The sequence below is a fragment of the Dendrobates tinctorius genome, unplaced genomic scaffold, assembly GCF_039654945.1.
Source record: "Dendrobates tinctorius isolate UK_male_01 unplaced genomic scaffold, ASM3965494v1 ptg000084l, whole genome shotgun sequence".
Taxonomy (NCBI): domain Eukaryota; kingdom Metazoa; phylum Chordata; class Amphibia; order Anura; family Dendrobatidae; genus Dendrobates; species Dendrobates tinctorius.
The window spans coordinates 45394321-45414342 of record NW_027361752.1 but is presented as its reverse complement, the minus strand read 5'-3'; the positions used below and the strand labels follow the sequence as shown (position 1 = coordinate 45414342).

Sequence of the window (20022 nt, the reverse complement as noted above, 5' to 3'; positions counted from 1 at the left end):
TTCCCAGGTCAATACGATTAAAATTAGCTAATTTTTGCCGAGAACTACCGTAGTCTTCTGGTTGCATGTTGACCTCGGAGTCTACTATGTGTCGACAGACAGAGGTCACTCCTCACTTCAAATGGCAGAGCCATGAGCTGTCAAGGCATGTTAAGACCAATTGTAAATCTCTGGCAAATTTGGTGTTATGGTGGAGTTGTACCTCTGTTGACCCTCCACCATAATACAATATATGGTCATGTAGTGTACAGGTGTCTGTAACATGTAGTACCGAATTCTTTTTTACCCTGCTGTCATGTGTTGGCCCAATGAGCTTTATTTTATACATTTTACTTAAAAATAATTACACTAGAAAAATTGTCACTATGCCAGAGGTTTTGATTGTGGGGGTGGGGCCATGTGCCAAGAACCCTTACTGCTTGGTGAAATAAAAGGGCTGAGAGGTTAGGTGGGCTCCTAGATAGATTTTGGACAGCTGACCATCTCGGACAACTTTGATTAATGGTTTTGATGTGTGTGCATGACCTTGGGGGGATTAGTGTATGACATGTAGGGACTCATTGAAGGTCCTTGTTGCCGCCATCTTTCTACTTCCCTAAAGTCCAGCCTGGACTTCATAGAGCTTCATTTTTGCAATATAAATCAAGCAACTATTTCAGTATACAGGTCAGGACTGCAGATTTAAGTTTCCTAGTGGGATTAAATACGGTAAGTAGGGGAAAGTTCATTAAAAAAAAAGTTTTATCATTTTTTTAAAAATATGCATTTGAAAGAAATTAAACAGATTTGGTGTAAGTGATCTAGAAAAATATAAACCAAAAAGGGAAAAAAAAATTGAAACTTTAATTTTTTTCCTGTGATCTTTGTTCCCCAAAAATTACCTTATTTTTCGGACTATAAGATGCACTTAGGTTTTAAAGGAGGAAATTAGGAAAAAAAAATTAAAGCAAAAAAGTGGTCAATTCTGTATTTAATATCCCCTATCCTGGTATATATGGTCCGCCCTCAGCCCTACTCTGGTATGCATGGATCCCACATCCCTATCCTTGTATGCATGCCCCCCACATCCCTATCCTGGCAGGAATGATTGCCCTCATCCCTATACTAGTATGCATGGCCCCATCCCCATCCTGGTAGGCAGGGCGCCCCATCTCATCCTAGTATGCATGTCCAGATCCCTATCCTGGTCGGCAGGGCGCCCCATCTCATCCTAGTATGCATGGCCCCCATCTTTACCCTGGTATGTAGAGCCCCCATCTCTTCCTGGTACGCATGGCCCCATCCTATAATTGACCCCCATCCTGGTATGCATAGCCCCATCAGAAAACATTAAAAAAAAAAAAAAAAAAAAAAAATTTACACTTTCCTGCCCTCCCTTCTGCTCCGGTGCCAGCAACCTCTTTATGCTTGTAAGCAGCACATGTCAGGGACGTCATGCGCTGCTCACAAGCAGAGCACAGCTGCCGGAATACTCACCGGGACTGTGCGTGCATTGCTCTTCATTAGCGCGCTGTGTCAGCCACTGGCTTCCTGCTGCAGCCGGCAATCACGTGTGTGCTGCTTACAAGCATAAAGCAATTGCTGGCACCGGAGCAGGATGCTGCGAGGGAGCTCAGGAAGGTAAGTGTAATGGTTCGTTTTTCTGATGGGCCCATGCATACCAGGAGCGGGGTTGGGGGCCAATCATACCAAGATACTATTATTAAAGAGAAATTAATATTTATTGCCCTCCATGCCCATGGGCGTGGAATGCAGTGAATATTTTTCAGGAGTTAGCCGCCGCCCCCAGCGTCCTGTGACCCGCTGTTGCTGCTCTCCCACCTCCCCACCAGAGCCGGTGAATCTGGACTATAAGACACACCCCCCATTTTCCTCCACATTTTTGGAGGAAAAACATGCGTCTTATGGTCCGAAAAATACGGTAAGTAAAAAAGTGAGCGAAAGTTGGTACGTACACCAAAATGTTACCAATAAAGCCGATGCATAAACAAGCCCTCCCACAACTCCATGGATGGAAAAATAGAAGAGATATAAAACACAGTGACGCAAACCACATTTGAAGCTTCTGATTTTTTTTTTTAAAACAATAAAATAAGCATTTGCTTTAACTGTAATTGCAGTGGAAATGAAGAATCCTATTTCCAGGAACACCGTAAAATTTAGCCGTACTTTGATATATTTTTTCCGTTATTTGGTAAAATGAGCGGTAGAAAACAAGCCATCATACGGCAATATAGACGGGTAAATTAAGAAAGGCTCTTGGAAAAAGGGAAGCAACCCCCCAAAAATGTGAAAAAACTAGATTCTCCCAATATGAAGGGGTTAAATAGTAGTGCTGTCTATGCAGTTAATACCATACACTGCAAAAATACTGTAGAATTCCGCCAAATAGCAACCCCATATATAAAGTAATCTGATGGTAGTGCTATATAATTGTCGTGGTAGTCAAAAGTCACATGCGGGTGGCCGTTTTGTGGCTGCTCTTTAGGAAGGTCCGCTTGTTGATCCTGCCCCTTTAAGGCCAGCGCTAATCATTGATCTGTGCAACCTATGGCCATTTTTCCATTTTTAGGTTAGTTGACCCCTTTTTCCATGGGTGGTCTTGTGTCATCCTCCTCTGGAAGTTCATCTGAGGTCTCTCGGCCTCCCGGTGCCTTGTGTGCTCTGCAGATTGCGAGTCTCCAGCTCGTTCCTTTATGTGGATGATCTATTAACAGTTTATTTGCCATTAAATTCAGAAGCGCAAAAAAAAAGACATGAAACAGTGGTTAATGTACTGTGTTTATCGTGGGCAACATTCCCGCTTGCTCTTGTAGGATCTCGCCGGTGCTCAGGGTGGAGTCGGCGCAAATCCAGAGAAAACTGCACTATTCGGTTATGGAGAAACTAGAAGTCCGCTAATGAATTGTTGTCCTTTCTTATTTCAGGGAATCGCCCTGCCATGACCTATTTCCTTTATTTGTTTTTCTCTTATTCAGAGCCTGCGCTGCCGCTTGTATCGCTGCGGAGGTTGTCACCAGATCAGGATTAATGAGGGAGATTTAGCAAAACTGGTGCAGTGGAAAATAAGAGCCACTGCCCATGGTAACCAATCAGGTTACAGCTACTATTTGAAAAAAGGTCTTTGAGCAATGAGAGCTGGATGCTGATTGGTTGCTGTGGTCAACTGCAAATTCTGACGGGAAACACAGCACTGATGCCTCTTAGTTCCTTGGATTGGTGGGAGTCTCAACAGTCAGACCCCCTACAGTCATTATGTGATGATAAATCCTAGCCATGTCTTATTACTCGTGGTGGGAATAAAACCCTTACCGATTTACTGCCACAACACCGTGACGCCCTAAAGATTTACTGCCACAACACGGTGACCCTCTAAAGATTTACTACCACAACACGGTGACCCCCTAAAGATTTACTACCACAACACCGTGACCTTGTACAGATTTACTGCCGACTGTGATTTAACTGGTTAACTGATGTTAGAGACATTTGTTGGCTAATTAAATCAGACATTAAGTGCGGGGAGGAGGGGGGAAGATACGGGGTCAGCGTGCAGCCCACATCAAGGGCAAGGACACTACTTTGGGTAGTGAAGGGTTTAAACCATTTTTTTCCATTTTTGTTGCTCAAGAGCAAAAAGAAAAATGACACTTTTGCTTTAATTTAAACCATTTATTATTTTTCTTTGTTTTTTTTTTTTTTGTTTTTTTTTTTATTGCCAGATCGGCTTTTTTATTTTTAATTCGCATCTGGTAAAGTAATGGCATGTCCTAGCAATTTGTGATCGGTGGAGTTCCAACAATTGGGATTTGTGTTTTCTTCTAAGTATTTCCTGCACATTGCTCGGTAATACCTGTTTATTTTGGCAGTTCTGACTGGTTATTTGTTCATTGGGTGGCAGCCATCTAAGATCAGCTGATGGGTGCCGGCAGTCGCCTCTCAATCTCCATCGCAAAATAAGTGACCACCGCTGACAAGCAGCACCAGGCGCATGGAGCAATACCCGTCCACCGATGAATTTTAGCCTTCAGAGCAACCTTGATGAGGTAGGAGGACCTGGTTTCGAGGAGATATAATGGAATTCAAGATATACAGGTGCTCATTGCGCCTGAAATTTCCCACTACAGACCAAATAATACGAAAACCTTTAGTATAAAACTGTGGACGTGGTTGGTCCGCCACGACTAACGTTCACGAAAACTGAGCAGAAAGGAATATTTAGAAACCTGAAGGGCTGTAATGACAAATCAATGGATAAACATATAATTCCAAAAATGTCTATTTCCAAGATGGGAACCTCGCTTCAGAACAGAATAGAGAGCACAAATGTCAAACTCTATATTTTTTTGCCATTTCAGTTGACACGTTAGTATTCTACATAAACAGAGAGAGACTATTATCTCAGAGACATGGACGTAGCCCTGCTCAGTCAAGAGAAAGCCAGTTATCCAGCCGACCACTTCCTTGGATGGCCCGTTCCGTAGAACAAATGCAGTTTGCTCCTTCCAAATTCCTAAAAATTGTATTTTATGTGACATAAAGTGAAGCTTCTCGGCACTTATTCAAAATCTGATTCCAACCCCCCGAGGACCAACACCCAGACAAATCCTGGGGCCCCGCTCAGCCATGAGCAATACTGCATTTGTGGAGCTAGGCCTGTTCCATACAATACGGGTGCCAGCTGTGTTACACAGTCAGCATCAAAGTTTTAACTGATGCGATGGGATCTAACGCTGATCGCAGCTGTTTATGCACTTAGATGCCTTTGTGATAGCTGCATTTAAAGAGACTGGAAATGGTGTGCCGTTTAAGATATAAAAATTTGTTACATATCTGGAACATCCTTGTGTCTTTTAGAATCATAGAATGTTGGAAGGGATCTCCAAGGTCATCTTGTCCAACCCCCTACTCAGTTCAGGATTCACTAAACCATCTCAGACAGATGTCTGTCCAGCCTCTGTTTGAAGACTTCCATTGAAGGAGAACTCACCACATCTCGTGGCAGCTTGTTCCACTCATTGATTACCCTCACTGTCAAAAGTTTTTTTTTTTTTATAATGTCTAATTTGCATCTTCTCTCTTTCAGTTTTATTCCATTGCTTCTCGTGTTTTCATGTTCAAATAAGAATAATGATAATCCCTCTACAATGTGACAGTCCTTGAGATATTTGTAGACAGTTATTAAGTCTCCTCTTAGGCTATGTGCACACGGTGCGGATTCTGCTGCGTTTCTGCAGCGGTTTTGGCCCTGCGGAAACACAGCAGTTAAGACCAAGTACAGTACAATGAAACCCTATGGGTTTTCAAAAACGCTGTGCTGACGGTGTGGTTTTTTTCCGCGCGGTTTTGCTGCGGTTTACAAACCGCAGCATGTCAATTGTTTGGGCGGTTTCCGCAGCGGTTTCACACCTTTAAAATAGTAGAGGTGTGAAACCGCAGGTCACTTTACCTGCGGTTTTACCTGCGGTTCCGCGCGGAAAAAAACGCAGGTGAATCTGCAGCGTGTGCACATAGCCTTAGCCTTCTTTTTTGCAAGCTAAACATTTCCAGATCCTCTAACCGTTCCTCGTAGGGCATACTTTGCAGTCCACTCACCATCTTGATAGCTCTTCTCTGAACTTGTTCCAGTTTTTCAATGTCTTTTGTAAAATGTGGCTCCCAGAACTGATCACAGTATTCCAGCTGAGGCCTGACCAAGGAGGAGTAGGGGAGGATAATTACTTCACATGATCTAGACTTTATGCTCCTGTTAATACATCATACTGTGTTTGCCTTTTTTGCTACTGCATCACACTGTTGACTCATGTGCATTCTGTGATCTATTAGTATACCCAAGTCTTTTTCATCTGTGCTGTTGCTTAGTTCTATTTCTTCCAATTCTTTAGATGTAATTTGTTTTTCTTGCCCAGATGTAGAATTTTGCATTTCTCCCTGCCAAATGTCATTCTGTTAGCCGCTGCCCATTGTTCAAGCTTATCTAGATCTTTGTGAATCCTTTCTCTAACTACTATAGTGTTAACTATCCCTCCTAGCTCTGCATCATCTGCAAATTTGATCAGTTTACCTTCAGTTCCCTTATCTAGGGAATTGTTATAAAAATTTTGAACACTGGGGCCAGGACAGAGTCTTGTGGTACTCCACTTGAAACTCTTTTCCGATTGGATGGGCAACCATTTATTACAAGTCTTTGAGTACGATCACTGAGCCAGTTATGAATCCACCTATCCCGTAGCCTTGTCAGTCCCATACTTGGTCATTTTTTCAATAAGGATAGCATGAGATACTTTATCAAATGCTTTGCTGATGTCGAGATATACTATACCGCATTTCCCTGATCCACCCAGTCAGTGATTCCATCATAGAAGGTATTTTGATTAGTCTGGAATGACATGTTTGCTACAAACCCATGCTGGCTCTGGTTAATTACTGTATTCTTATCCAAGTACTTACATACTTAATAATTTGTTCAGATATCTTTTCTGGTATAGAAGTAAGGCTCACTGGCCTGTAAATTGTGTGTAACGGTCTGGGATAATAAAATGTTACTGTAACGGTAAAGAATTTAAAAATGGCACATTAATCGCTGAACCCCCCCTCCCCCAGAGATCTGAAGATGGTGTAAATAAAACTACAGCTTGTACCACAAAAAGAAGCCCACATACAACTCAATCAGCGAAAAATAAAAAGTTTTAGTTTTTGAAAGGCAAGAAGGAAAATCTAAAGCGAAGAGGAGCTCAATGGGAGTCTGTTGCTCAAGGTCCAGCATATACCTGGAGCTGGCCCTATTCATATCTACCATGTATATTTTATATTACTGGTGTTGTTTTGTGTATTGAAGGGTCCTAACTTTAGATTTCTGGTTTTCCCATGTATTATGGTGTTTAAGTCTGATTTATTTGCGTGTCCTTTCTTCTGGGTGTGGTGTGTTGTGTGTCCTCTGGAATATGACAGGATTTCACTGGAGATAGTTTAATAGTGAAAACATAATGACTGGCACATCGGAGTTAAACTGGCTCGTGTGCACTTGGGGCATGAATGGGTCACAAACAAGATCGCTATGTTCCTTCATTACAGATTTGAAATATTGAAAATTGCTGGTAAAATCTAAGGCTTGTGTCACCTCATGTTTGTGCCTGATCTTTGGGTGGTGCGTGTTTGTATACACGTTGACCCTCTTCTCCTGATATTAGAGGGGAGTTCTGTACCTCTTTCTATAACATATCCAAGAGCTGCTGATATTACTCCTTTTTTTTTAAAGGTGTTTTTCCATTTTTTTTTCTAAATTTACTCCCTTAGAGAATGATATAAAATATATAGAATTAACCATTAATTATCTGTTAAATACCCTTCCGCTCCATCACCATGTCTGGTGATCTATGTCCAGGCCCAAAGGTCATGGAGTTGATGATCCCCCTTCAATCAGTAACTTGGTGACTGACTGATGGTACGCCATCATTGTAAGACAAGCGGTGACCACCAGAGTGATAGGTGATTCAGTGGGTAACTTTTGGTTATTTCTTTACTTTGTGACACTCCTCTGTAAAATCCTGTAAAATTTTCTTTTTTTTTTAATCTGCAAAGTCAAACGTTTTGGAGGCCGTGTCTGTTTTTTTTTTTTTTTTGAGAACCAATATGGCTGCCATTACAGCTCACAGTGGTTGTTTCCCGGCTTTCCTTGTGTCCCCAATAGCGCTAATCGTGTACCATTCCCATCTTTCTAGGCAAATTTCCTAACCTATTCCGTAGAGGTCGATGAGCATAGACGACCATCTATTTGTATGGCCGCCCTGAATATAACGGCCGTTGGAGGGAGACATTCATGGCTGGCCACAACTTTCCCTGGTGACCACAGGAGCTTATTAATGGTTTCCAATTAGCAGGGGTATGAAAACAAATTAAAAATCACTGAATTCTTTAGTAAGGCTCATGGAGATCTATTATAAAGGTGTTTTACAGTTACAGACTATAGATACAACGGTTGAAAACTACTGAAATCTGTTCTACCGACAGGTCGTAGGGATTGCGGTGTAGGAAACTGTTAAATCTTCCGTCGTGGAGTGGAGGTAGCGGTATATAGCTGTAATTACTGTTTGCTGGTAGAACATATTTTCCCTCGGAGCATTAATATTTCCTCGAGTGTCCTCACAGCACATGCATTAGTAACCTGTGGTCAATTATTCAACGCTTGTTTCCCTTCCCGAGGAGACCAGGCCTTAAACCCTCATTTCCTGTCCAGAAGATGATCCGTCCCTCGTGGACCAGTTGGGATTCTGCAATATTTATTATATTTTGTGTAATAACGTTCTCGCTGTTCTCTACATCTCTGCTTGACGTCATTCTTTAGGAGCATAATTGTCTTGGTCATAAGATAGGAGCCGTGCACGTGTGTGTCTATCAGAGCTCCTATGCGTCACGTGCGCGGAGCCGATTTTTAGCCTTTGAAAATAAACCCTAATTTAATTGCTGAACGAAAACAATTGGAGATCTTGAAAATGATGACAAATTGATGTTCTATAGTTTTCCACGAATCAGACAGTGAAAGTTAGCGATTTTTCCACTTCATTTGAAAAAATAAAGTAAGTCAGAAATTGACGGTAGCGACACAGCTCAAAACAGTTAAAACGGAGATAACAAAAGGCTGGAAAAGTAGTGCTAATGAAAACAACTGTAGGGTAAATGTTCAACAAGAGTGTGTTAGAGAGGCAGAGTCTCACACAAGCAAAGATGGTCAGATCTGTGAACAAGTAAATGTGTAACAATTTAAAAAAAAGTTTCCTAATGTAAAATTGCAAATACTTTGAATATCCCACCAGCTACAGGAAATGATATCATTAGAAGAGTCAGAGATTCTAGGGAAATCCACTTGCACAAGGGACAAGGACAATGGTCAATACTGGATGCTCGTGGTCTACGGACCCTCAGGCGGCGCTGCATTAGAAACTGGCATCATTCAGTCGTAGAAATCATTGCATGGGCTCAGGAATAATCCAGAAATCATTGTCTGTGATCACAGTTCTGTATAATCCACAAATGCAAGTTACAGAAGCCAAATTGCAACACAATCCGGAAACGCTGCCGTCTTTCCTAGGCAAACGCTCATTTATAATGGACGGAGGCAAAATGGAAAACGGTTCTGTGGTCAGAGGAATAAAAATGTGAAATTCTTTATGGAAACCATGGAAGTCGTGTCCTGTGAACTCCAGATGGCAGGGACCATCCAGCTTAAGGCTAGTTTCACACTAGCGTTACGGGGCGCAGCGCACGGCTGCCGCTAAGCTCCGCCCCCGGCCGCTCCCCCTCCGTTCAGCTCTTTTGATCGCATGACGATGCATGCGATCAGCGTACCCTATATTTAGCGTTGGGCACGCTGGTCGTGCGCTGGCATGATTTTGCAGGTGCTTGCGCCCTTTTGGCGCTGCGCCGAGCACGCAAAAATGCAACACAGTGCGTTTGGCGCATGTCGGCGCAATGACAAAAGGGTGCATTCGCCGTCAAGTGTACCAGCGCATGACCAGCGTACCCAACGCTAAATATAGGGTACGCTGATCGCATGCAGCCTCATGCGATCAGAGGAGAAGCTGACCGGAGGGGGCGCGGCTGGGAGCGGAGCCTAGCGACGGCCGTGCGCTGCGCCCGGTAACGCTAGTGTGAAACTAGCCTTATCAGCGCACAGTTCTGCAGCTTTAATAGTTGGGGGGGCATTAGTGCCTATGGCAGGGGCAGCAGAACAATGGTAGATTACATACTGCCTCCATCATAACCCCATGAAAGAGTTCAGGTGATCCAGCCTCCTGCAGTCCGGACCTTTCACCAGTACAAAACATTTGGTGCATTATGAAATTACAAAATCCGGCAAATACCACAAACCGGGGAGCAGCGAGAATCGGGCAAGAATGGGACAACAGGCCTCTCCCAAAACTCCAGTAATTGTCTCTTCACTTTCCACTTTCCCGAAGTTTATAGACTGTTGTAATAAAAAGAGGGGGAAGCCGCATAACGGTAGACATGGTGAGGGCCAAATATTTTTCAGATGTGTCGCTGCCATTAATTATAATAAAATGGAAAAATGTCCACCGTTCACCTTCTGATCTGTTCTATGGCGAATAAAACATGGTAGAAGAGATTTCCAAATCATCGCATTCTTGTTTTCTTTACATTCTACACAATGTCCCAACTTTTTGGGAATTACTTTTGTGCATGACATTCTCTATCCTGTACTGATCCCAAGTTCCGTCCTGTATTACACCCCAGAGCTGACCTCATTATTCTGCCGGTATTGTTCTTGGCAGCGCGTATCCTGAATCCACAGGAGGATGTGCAGCTGAAAATAATGACTTATTTTTTATGTGAGGTTAAAAATCATTTCACCGTTTTGCTTGTTCTTTGGTGGCCTGTTTAGACAGACCGATAATTGGGAATGTGCGTTCTTAGGAATGCTTGTTTCACAATTATCAGCTACTTTCGTTGCACCCTTACTGTTCCACTGCATTATAATAGCTCAGCTAAGCTTTTTGGGATGTGTATTTGATGAACTTTTAACTGCTTCCACTAACATCTACAAGTGTTGTGAATGCAGCTCTGGAGCACAATACAGGATGTAGTTCTGCATCAGTAGAAGACTATACCAGCAGACTAGTGAGTGCAGCTCTGGAGTATAATATTTATTGCAGCAGCTCTGGTGGTGGTGAGATGACAGCTGGGTTATTGCTCTTGGAGACTTAGTATTGAATATTGTCCGTTAACTTAGGCGGTTAGTAAGTCAGTAATTTTGGTGGTTGTAGGTTGTCGGAAAAGTGAGCTGGAAGAGAGGTGGGTGGAAAGTTCAATGTGGACTTGCTGTTTGAGGAGCTTTGAAGCGGAGTAGTGATAGAGGTTGGGCCTGAAGATGGCTTCTTTGGGATAGTCGTGATTGTTGTGTGTTGAAAGCGGAAGGCAACAGAGGTTAATGATAAGTTGAAGAGAAGGGTTAAGTTTTGGATAAGCAGGGTGGTGAGGATGGGGAAGAGGTGGGAAGGGATGGGGTCAAGCACCAATAGTGTTGAGGTGATGTTTTGGAGAGAAGATGACGTTTTTCTTCAGTGATGTTGGGGAGGAAGGTTATGGGGGAAAGACATTGGACTATTCTATGGAGGTGTGATGGTGGTTGAACAGTAAAGACTTGTCTGATTTGGTCGATCCTATTTTTGAAATGTGCATAAGTCTTGCAGAAATTAGGGAGATCGGAGGTGGCAATGGTGGACTGAGGAGGGAATTGTTGAATAATTGTTTGGAAGTATGTGATAAACGAGATATGACCACTGTGAAGTCGTCCTGTTTAGCAGAGGTGATGGCCGACGTGAATTTGAGAATTGCTTGTTTGAACGTGGGAAAGTCATCCTGTAAGTGCATGTTCTTGCAGCGCGGCTCCGCAACCCTGGACACTTGGCGCAGCTTTTGTGTGAGGCTTATCTACCAGGGTTGTCTATTGATTTGACCCCTTCTGCTAAGCACGAGAGGAGCGACAGCTGATCTAATAACTGATGCGAGTGTGTCGTTGCAGAAAGCGGTGACGCCGTCTGTGTAGTAGTGTGAAGATATGTTGGAGAGTGGTAGAAGACTGAGAGTGTGTGTCTAGGTTGTGAGAGGTTTCTGCAGGGGTGTGCTAACTGCTGGACTTGGGGGACAGGTAAAGATAAGAGGGAGGAGAATGTGAGTAGGTTGTGGTCAGAAGGTGAGATTGTGAGGTTAGAGAACTGAGGCAGGTGAAGATGAGGACTAGTGGATGTCTGTGGAGGACCATTGCATATGACCAAAGGATGAAGCAATTTATGTGGGTGGAGGCGGCTGACTGATGTCAACTAGAGGTTAGTATATGACCACCACATAGAGGTTTGAGTGAGAGTAGATAACGGACAGAGTGTACGTCGAAAGAAGTTAGAGGTGAGATTGGGTTGAAGGTGCAGTTAGAAAGGAGAAGGTCAAATCCTCCACCATGTTTATTGTTAGGATAAGGAGTGTGGGTGAAGTAAAGGCCATCGTAACACAGCGCAGCAGGGGAGGCTATGTCAGAGGTTGTCAGCCATATTTCTGGGAGGCCCAATAAGTATATATTGTGATAAGTAAAGCAGTTGTGAATGACTGACATGGGGTTTATTACAGATGGACCGTTGTTTCATGGTGCTATAGAGAGAGGGAGTGTCAGAGCGGGATTTAGAAAGGTTGGGGGGATTTCTAGTAGCTGCAGAGTGATCTGAAGGAGAAATAATAGAGGATAGTAGCTGAGGACCAGGATTAGGAGATGCATCACAATCAGGGAGGAGGAGGTCAGAGAAGGGGAGAGCACAGTTTGTTTTGTGTTTTTAAATGGAAGGATCTGAGGTTTGGGAGCAGGTCAGCATGTGAGGTCAAGTGGGTATGTGGAGATAAGAGGGAAGGAGAGATAAATATTTGTTTGGTGGGTGATGGGGTTTGAGAATAGGGAAGGAGAATAAAGATTAGTGGAGCAATAACTAAGCAGATACAAGCATGATAATGGAGTAGTTGTGGAAAAATAGGAGGTGCTGTTGGTAATAGCTGGTGGCTCTTATCTTCTGTTCACTTCTGGTACATTTCTTTTAAGCACTTAACAAGCTGTACTTAAAGGAGCTGCACGCATAGATCACGGTCCAAACAGTACAAGCCATGTGTGCAGCTCACGGTCCGAATAATACAGGATATCATATAGGATCAGTAATGTAATGTATGTACACAGTGACTGCACCAGCAGAATAGTGAGTGCAGCTCTGGAGTATAAAACAGGATGTAACTCAGGATCAGTAATGTATGTAAACAGTGACTGCACCAGCAGAATAGTGAGTGCAGCTCTGGAGTATAATACAGGATGTAACTCAGGATCAGTAATGTATGTAAACAGTGACTGCACCAGCAGAATAGTGAGTGCAGCTCTGGAGTATAATACAGGATGTATTTCAGGATCAGTAGTGTATGTAAACAGTGACTGCACCAGCAGAATAGTGACTGCAGCTCTGGAGTATAATACAGGATGTATCTCAGGATCAGTAATGTATGTAAACAGTGACTGCACCAGCAGAATAGTGAGTGCAGCTCTGGAGTATAATACAGGATGTAACTCAGGATCAGTAATGTATGTACACAGTGACTGCACCAGCAGAATAGTGAGTGCAGCTCTGGGGTATAATACAGGATGTAACTCAGGATCAGTAATGTAATGTATGTACACAGTGACTGCACCAGCAGAATAGTGACTGCAGCTCTGGGGTATAATACAGGATGTAACTCCGGATCAGTAATGTAATGTACATACACAGTGACTGCACCAGCAGAATAGTGAGTGCAGCTCTGTAGTATAATACAGGATGTAACTCAGGATCAGTAATGTAATATATGTACACAGTGACTGCACCAGCAGAATAGTGAGTGCAGCTCTGGGGTATAATACAGGATGTAACTCCGGATCAGTAATGTAATGTATGTACACAGTGACTGCACCAGCAGAATAGTGAGTGCAGCTCTGGGGTATAATACGGGATGTAACTCCGGATCAGTAATGTAATGTATGTACACAGTGACTGCACCAGCAGAATAGTGAGTGCAGCTCTGTAGTATAATACAGGATGTAACTCAGGATCAGTAATGTAATATATGTACACAGTGACTGCACCAGCAGAATAGTGAGTGCAGCTCTGGGGTATAATACAGGATGTAACTCAGGATCAGTAATGTAATGTATGTACACAGTGACTGCACCAGCAGAATAGTGAGTGCAGCTCTGGAGTATAATACAGGATGCAACTCAGGATCAGTAATGTATGTACACAGTGACTGCACCAGCAGAATAGTGAGTGCAGCTCTGGAGTATAATACAAAATGTAACTCAGGATCAGTAATGTAATGTGTGTGCACAGTGACTGCACCAGCAGAATAATGAGTGCAGCTCTGTAGTATAATACAGGATGTAACTCAGGATCAGTAATGTATGTACACAGTGACTGCACCAGCAGAATAGTGAGTGCAGCTCTGGGGTATAATACAGGATGTAACTCAGGGTCAGTAATATAATATATGTACACAGTGACTGCACCAGCAGAATAGTGAGTGCAGCTCTGGAGTATAATACAGGATGTAACTCCGGATCAGTAATGTAATGTATGTACACAGTGACTGCACCAGCAGAATAGTGAGTGCAGCTCTGGAGTATAATACAGGATGTAACTCAGGATCAGTAATGTAATGTATGTACACAGTGACTGCTCCAGCAGAATAGTGAGTGCAGCTCTGTAGTATAATATAGGATGTAACTCAGGATCTGTAATGTAATGTAATATATGTACACAGTGACTGCACCAGCAGAATAGTGAGTGCAGCTCTGGGGTATAATACAGGATGTAACTCAGGATCAGTAATGTATGTACACAGTGACTGCACCAGCAGAATAGTGAGTGCAGCTCTGTAGTATAATACAGGATGTAACTCTGGATCAGTAATGTATGTACACAGTGACTGCACCAGCAGAATAGTGAGTGCAGCTCTGTAGTATAATACAGGATGTAACTCAGGATCAGTAATGTATGTACACAGTGACTGCACCAGCAGACTAGTGAGTGCAGCTCTGGAGTATAATACAGGATGTAACTCAGGATCAGTAATGTAATATATGTACACAGTGACTGCACCAGCAGAATAGTGACTGCAGCTCTGGGGTATAATACAGGATGTAACTCAAGATCAGTAATATGTGTACACAGTGACTGCACCAGCAGAATAGTGAGTGCAGCTCTGTAGTATAATACAGGATGTAACTCAGGATCAGTAATGTAATATATGTACACAGTGACTGCACCAGCAGAATAGTGAGTGCAGCTCTGGGGTATAATACAAAATGTAACTCAGGATCAGTAATGTAATGTGTGTGCACAGTGACTGCACCAGCAGAATAGTGAGTGCAGCTCTGTAGTATAATACAGGATGTAACTCAGGATCAGTAATGTAATGTATGTACACAGTGACTGCACCAGCAGAATAGTGAGTGCAGCTCTGGAGTATAATACAGGATGCAACTCAGGATCAGTAATGTATGTACACAGTGACTGCACCAGCAGAATAGTGAGTGCAGCTCTGGGGTATAATACAGGATGTAACTCAGGATCCGTAATGTAATGTATGTACACAGTGACTGCACCAGCAGAATAGTGAGTGCAGCTCTGTAGTATAATACAGGATGTAACTCAGGATCAGTAATGTATGTACACAGTGACTGCACCAGCAGAATAGTGAGTGCAGCTCTGGGGTATAATACAGGATGTAACTCAGGATCCATAATGTAATGTATGTACACAGTGACTGCACCAGCAGAATAGTGAGTGCAGCTCTGTAGTATAATACAGAATGTAACTCCGGATCAGTAATGTAATGTGTGTGCACAGTGACTGCACCAGCAGAATAGTGAGTGCAGCTCTGGAGTATAATACAGAATGTAACTCAGGATCAGTAATGTAATGTGTGTGCACAGTGACTGCACCAGCAGAATAGTGAGTGCAGCTCTGGAGTATAATACAGGATGTAACTCAGGATCAGTAATGTATGTACACAGTGACTGCACCAGCAGAATAGTGAGTGCAGCTCTGGGGTATAATACAGGATGTAACTCAGGATCCGTAATGTATGTACAGAGTGACTGCACCAGCAGAATAGTGAGTGCAGCTCTGGGGTATAATACAGGATGTAACTCAGGATCCGTAATGTAATGTATGTACACAGTGACTGCACCAGCAGAATAGTGAGTGCAGCTCTGTAGTATAATACAGGATGTAACTCAGGATCAGTAATGTAATGTATGTACACAGTGACTGCACCAGCAGAATAGTGAGTGCAGCTCTGCGGTATAATACAGGATGTAACTCAGGATCCGTAATGTATGTACACAGTGACTCCACCAGCAGAATAGTGAGTGCAGCTCTGGGGTATAATACAGGATGTAACTCAGGATCCGTAATGTAATGTATGTACACAGTGACTGCACCAGCAGAATAGAGAGTGCAGCTCTGTAGTATAATACAGGATGTAACTCAGGATCAGTAATGTAATGTATGTACACAGTGACTGCACCAGCAGAATAGTGAGTGCAGCTCTGCGGTATAATACAGGATGTAACTCAGGATCCGTAATGTAATGTATGTACACAGTGATTGCAGCAGCAGAATAGTGAGTGCAGCTCTGGAGTATAATACAGTAATTGTAATGTATATACACAGCGACGCAGCTTTTTCTGAAAATTACATTTTATATATAAACTGTAAAATTATGTTCAAAAGTGGATAATCCGTTGACGCTTCACAAGCAGTTAATACCCAGAACGCCTCCATTCCTGACTTCTGGCTCGGTTACATTGTTACGCCTCATAATTTTAATAACACCAGTGTGTTTTTATTTTCTTCCCTTCTCTCAGATAATGCCCATGTGTCCAGCTGGGCGGCATGCATTAACATTTTCCATCTTAAGACAGGCTGAAGTGGAGAGAGCATGTAGCCTGAGTGTTGAATGGAATTACTAGCTGTGGAAACTATGTAGACAGAGGTCCTGATAAAGGAACTGCTATGCAAACCTCAGCTGTTTTTCCATCCTGCAAAGCAGAAGAAAAAAAAAAAAGTTAATTAGCATAGGGAAAGTGACTAATGCTGACGTCACCCCCTTCCCAGCGAGTTCTGCCGGGTCCTTCTTCCCAGCTACTTGGAGCAGGACCTTACTCAGGAATGTGCTGCCCCATAGGAGCCAAGCTGTAGAGTTTGGCGGGGAGGAGTTGTGGCGCTGCCTTATAAACCCAGTTTAGTGTAGGCTCTGCTGCTTTAAGTGTCCTACTCTGGTCTTGAAACTTCATAGTCCTCTCCGCTCTGCCCTCAGCTAACACTCAAGATGCATTTCAGAAACTTTAACTACAGTTTTGCTTCCTTGGTGGCCTGCGTGGCGGAAAACGACATCTTCTATCAGAGCGATGTCCGGGTAAGGGGAAATGTTATTTTTGATTTCTCTTTTTATGTTTTAATTATTTAGTTTTTGTTCTTTTTTTTTTCTATAGTAATTGTTGCATATTTAGATGTAGCCGCGCCAAATCTTTTGTTAAACTTTTATTCCTCTCCGGCTCATTAAACCCCACTAACGAGTCACATTGCAGTAGGTCACGTGAAATGCATTCGGTGACAAATCCAGCTCTGCAGCATCTGACTTTACAGAACTCAGCTTCTTCATTCATTGGTCCCGGTCTGCAATGTCGTGGTTTTTGGGGTTTTTTTTTTCGTTTCCAACCCCCTTGTCTTGACCCAATGGGCCTTCTTGTTACATTGCTCACCTCGCTACTCCTTTAAAATTATCCAGAATTTTTTTTTTTTTTCGCTAACTCTAATTTTTGCCTTTTAATTTGGAACTCTGCGGTGCGAAAACCCTGGTACATTTCACATTGGATTACCAGCGGCTTACGTTTTGACTCCTGGGTCCAGTGGTCCCTGATGATGTCCCTCGTGGGCACTGGTGGTGAGGACGTCACCATCCTTAGGTGGTTTTCCCAGAATATCGCTTTAGCTTATTAACGTTTATCTACTTCTCTATGGCTGTCTGATAATCCACATTTTTTTTTATTATTATAGCGCCATTAATTCCATGGCACTCTACATGTAAAAATGGGTATACATCTTAAAAAACAAATCTGTTTGGTTCAGCTAAATCAGGAATTTTTGGATTTTCCATTAGTGACCATACAAGTGGGTTATGGGACTTACACTTGGGACAAACACAGGATTGGGTACCAGTTATGCATCCATTACTTTGCATGGCAGACCCTGGTGCAGGCAGTGAATGGCATCACCAAGGAGAAAGCAAGCCATCCGAATGTGTCATGTCCAGCCGTTAAAGGGGTGGACGCATGAGGATGACCCGTGTCCATATTCCCAATTATGACGGCTAGTTGTCAGTCGTGCCTCCTCGTCATATCCGACACCGCCGCAGCTCATTAGAAGTGGGCTCTATTGCACCAAGAGTGAATTCGCTGACAGCAAGCAGAGCTTGGAAATGGTGAGGAATTATTATATATATATATATATATATATATATATATATATGTGTGTGTGTGTATGTATACATATATATATATATATATATAAAATATAATTATTTTTTTTTTTCGTTTTTCGCAAAACTTGCATTTTTTAGAAATATTTTACACTAGCGAAGTTTTTTGTGTCACTTGGAACTGCCCTAATGCCCAAATGCTCAGTGTAAGGTATTATTTTTTTTGTTTCTATGATTATAAGTGGGAGCCATATGAGAAGTTAAACCTCACACAATACCTAACTGCCATAAAAAATATATATACACATCTATATTACAGGTAATATAGAATACTTAACTGTCATAACATTTATAAATATATACCCACTCCTGCATAAGATATAGATATATATATATATATTAAAAAATAAAAAATTATATATGTATGTATATATAATTTTTTTTTTTTTTTTTTTTTAAATAATTAGCTAGGGGGGTCTGCTGGCAATACATAGACACTATTCATAGTAACTCTTGACCATTCGGCTGCCAAAAAGTCCGATGTTGCACAAACCGAGGTGTAAACCAGAATTTTGGGATTTTTGTAAGAATTCCGTTCTCTGAACAATTCCATTGTTACAGGGCGGCCATAAAGAGAAGTCAGGGCTGATCATTAGTATGTACAAAGGAATGCGAAGTATGTGAAGACTGACTGCCCCCTACTGGTCGATGCATAGAAGTGCACAATGATGAGGACATGTACGTGGGCCACCAAGTTGTTATGTACGGTTACTCCGGTCAGCGTTGTCGAGCTCAGGGCCAATCCTGTGTGTAATATGGCAGCCATGGCCAATAGTTCTTAATTTGCTGCTTGTGTGGTCCCACGTTAATAGGGGGCCACAGTATGCTGCTGGTATTGACCCCATGGCGCATAGCCTTACTTGTAATGGCGGGTTGAGTAGATTTGTTAACGGTTGGATAGATATGCGATGAATGGACATTGGATAGGGAGATATAAGAGATTTATGAAACGGGGAATCTTGTTTCCCGGGAGGACTAGAAACTTTACAGAAAGTAAAAGACCCTATTAAAGGTAGCGAGGGCCATCATGATGTAATTCCCCTTCTGGGGTTTCCATGAGGAGGACCTATTGATAGCGATGCCTTTACGTGGTGTCCATCTTTTATTTCAGCTCCTACATAAAATTTTTAATGGATGGCACTTAGTGGAATAATTCAATCTGCCTCACTATTCTATACAGCCCGCAAAAAACTGTAACCATGACTTTGAGGGTCCATTTTGCTTCCATCTGGTGAATTGAGGGTCTACAGATCCACTTAATGACAAGCGTGGATTTCTAATACTGTGTCAAGGGCCCTCATGTTTATTTCTCTGAAGTCGTTGACATTGGTAATCACCGCCTCCATCTTTAGTCCCTGAGATTTATCAAAACAGTCTTTGTGGCCCATAGCAACCAATCACAGCGCGGCTTGTATGTTACCAGAGCTGTTTACAGAATGAAAACTGTACTCTGATTGGTTGCTATGGGCAGGTTTGATAAAAGGCCCAAAAAGTTTCCTTATTTTTTTTTTTTTTTTTGTTATTTTATTATTTTATTTTATTTTTTTTTTACCTCAGACTATCGTAAAAGCCTGGCGTTCAAACCTTTAGATCTGTAGGTTTAATGACTCTTTAGGCGTCGGCCTAGGCAAAATAAAAGCGGCCATTTTGTGAAGCTGAGGCGGCGTTTTGCACTCCAGTCCAGGGTCTTGCGAGGAGCAGGATGATCAGTTACAAGGAGCCTCATAAAATGAAATTAGGAGGGCACATTTGGATGCGTTTCCCCCCCTCTTTAGCTGAGACATTCTTTCCATGGGGGGAGTGACAGCTGCTCTTTTCAGCAGGAAAGTGACAGCTGCGACAGTGGAAAGCGTATTAATTCATGGCGCAGGAGATTCGTCATCGCCTCTTTGTCAGTGAGCGGTC

The 20022-nt window shown here is 42.6% G+C and overlaps 1 protein-coding gene across 2 annotated transcripts in view; it reads left to right on the top strand.

Annotated features, from left to right (window-relative positions):
- The window catches only part of RCAN1 (regulator of calcineurin 1), a 79457-nt gene that overhangs the window by 54274 nt on the left and 5161 nt on the right, over positions 1–20022 (top strand). Inside the window, exon 1 of one of the 2 annotated variants that reach the window (XM_073584630.1) lies at positions 16763–16995. The exons of the other annotated variant lie outside the window; for it this stretch is intronic. Coding sequence (XP_073440731.1) covers positions 16909–16995 — 87 coding nt within the window. The 5' untranslated portion in view covers positions 16763–16908. Of the gene's footprint in view, positions 1–16762; positions 16996–20022 lie in introns of those variants that run through there. 2 annotated transcript variants of the gene reach the window in all.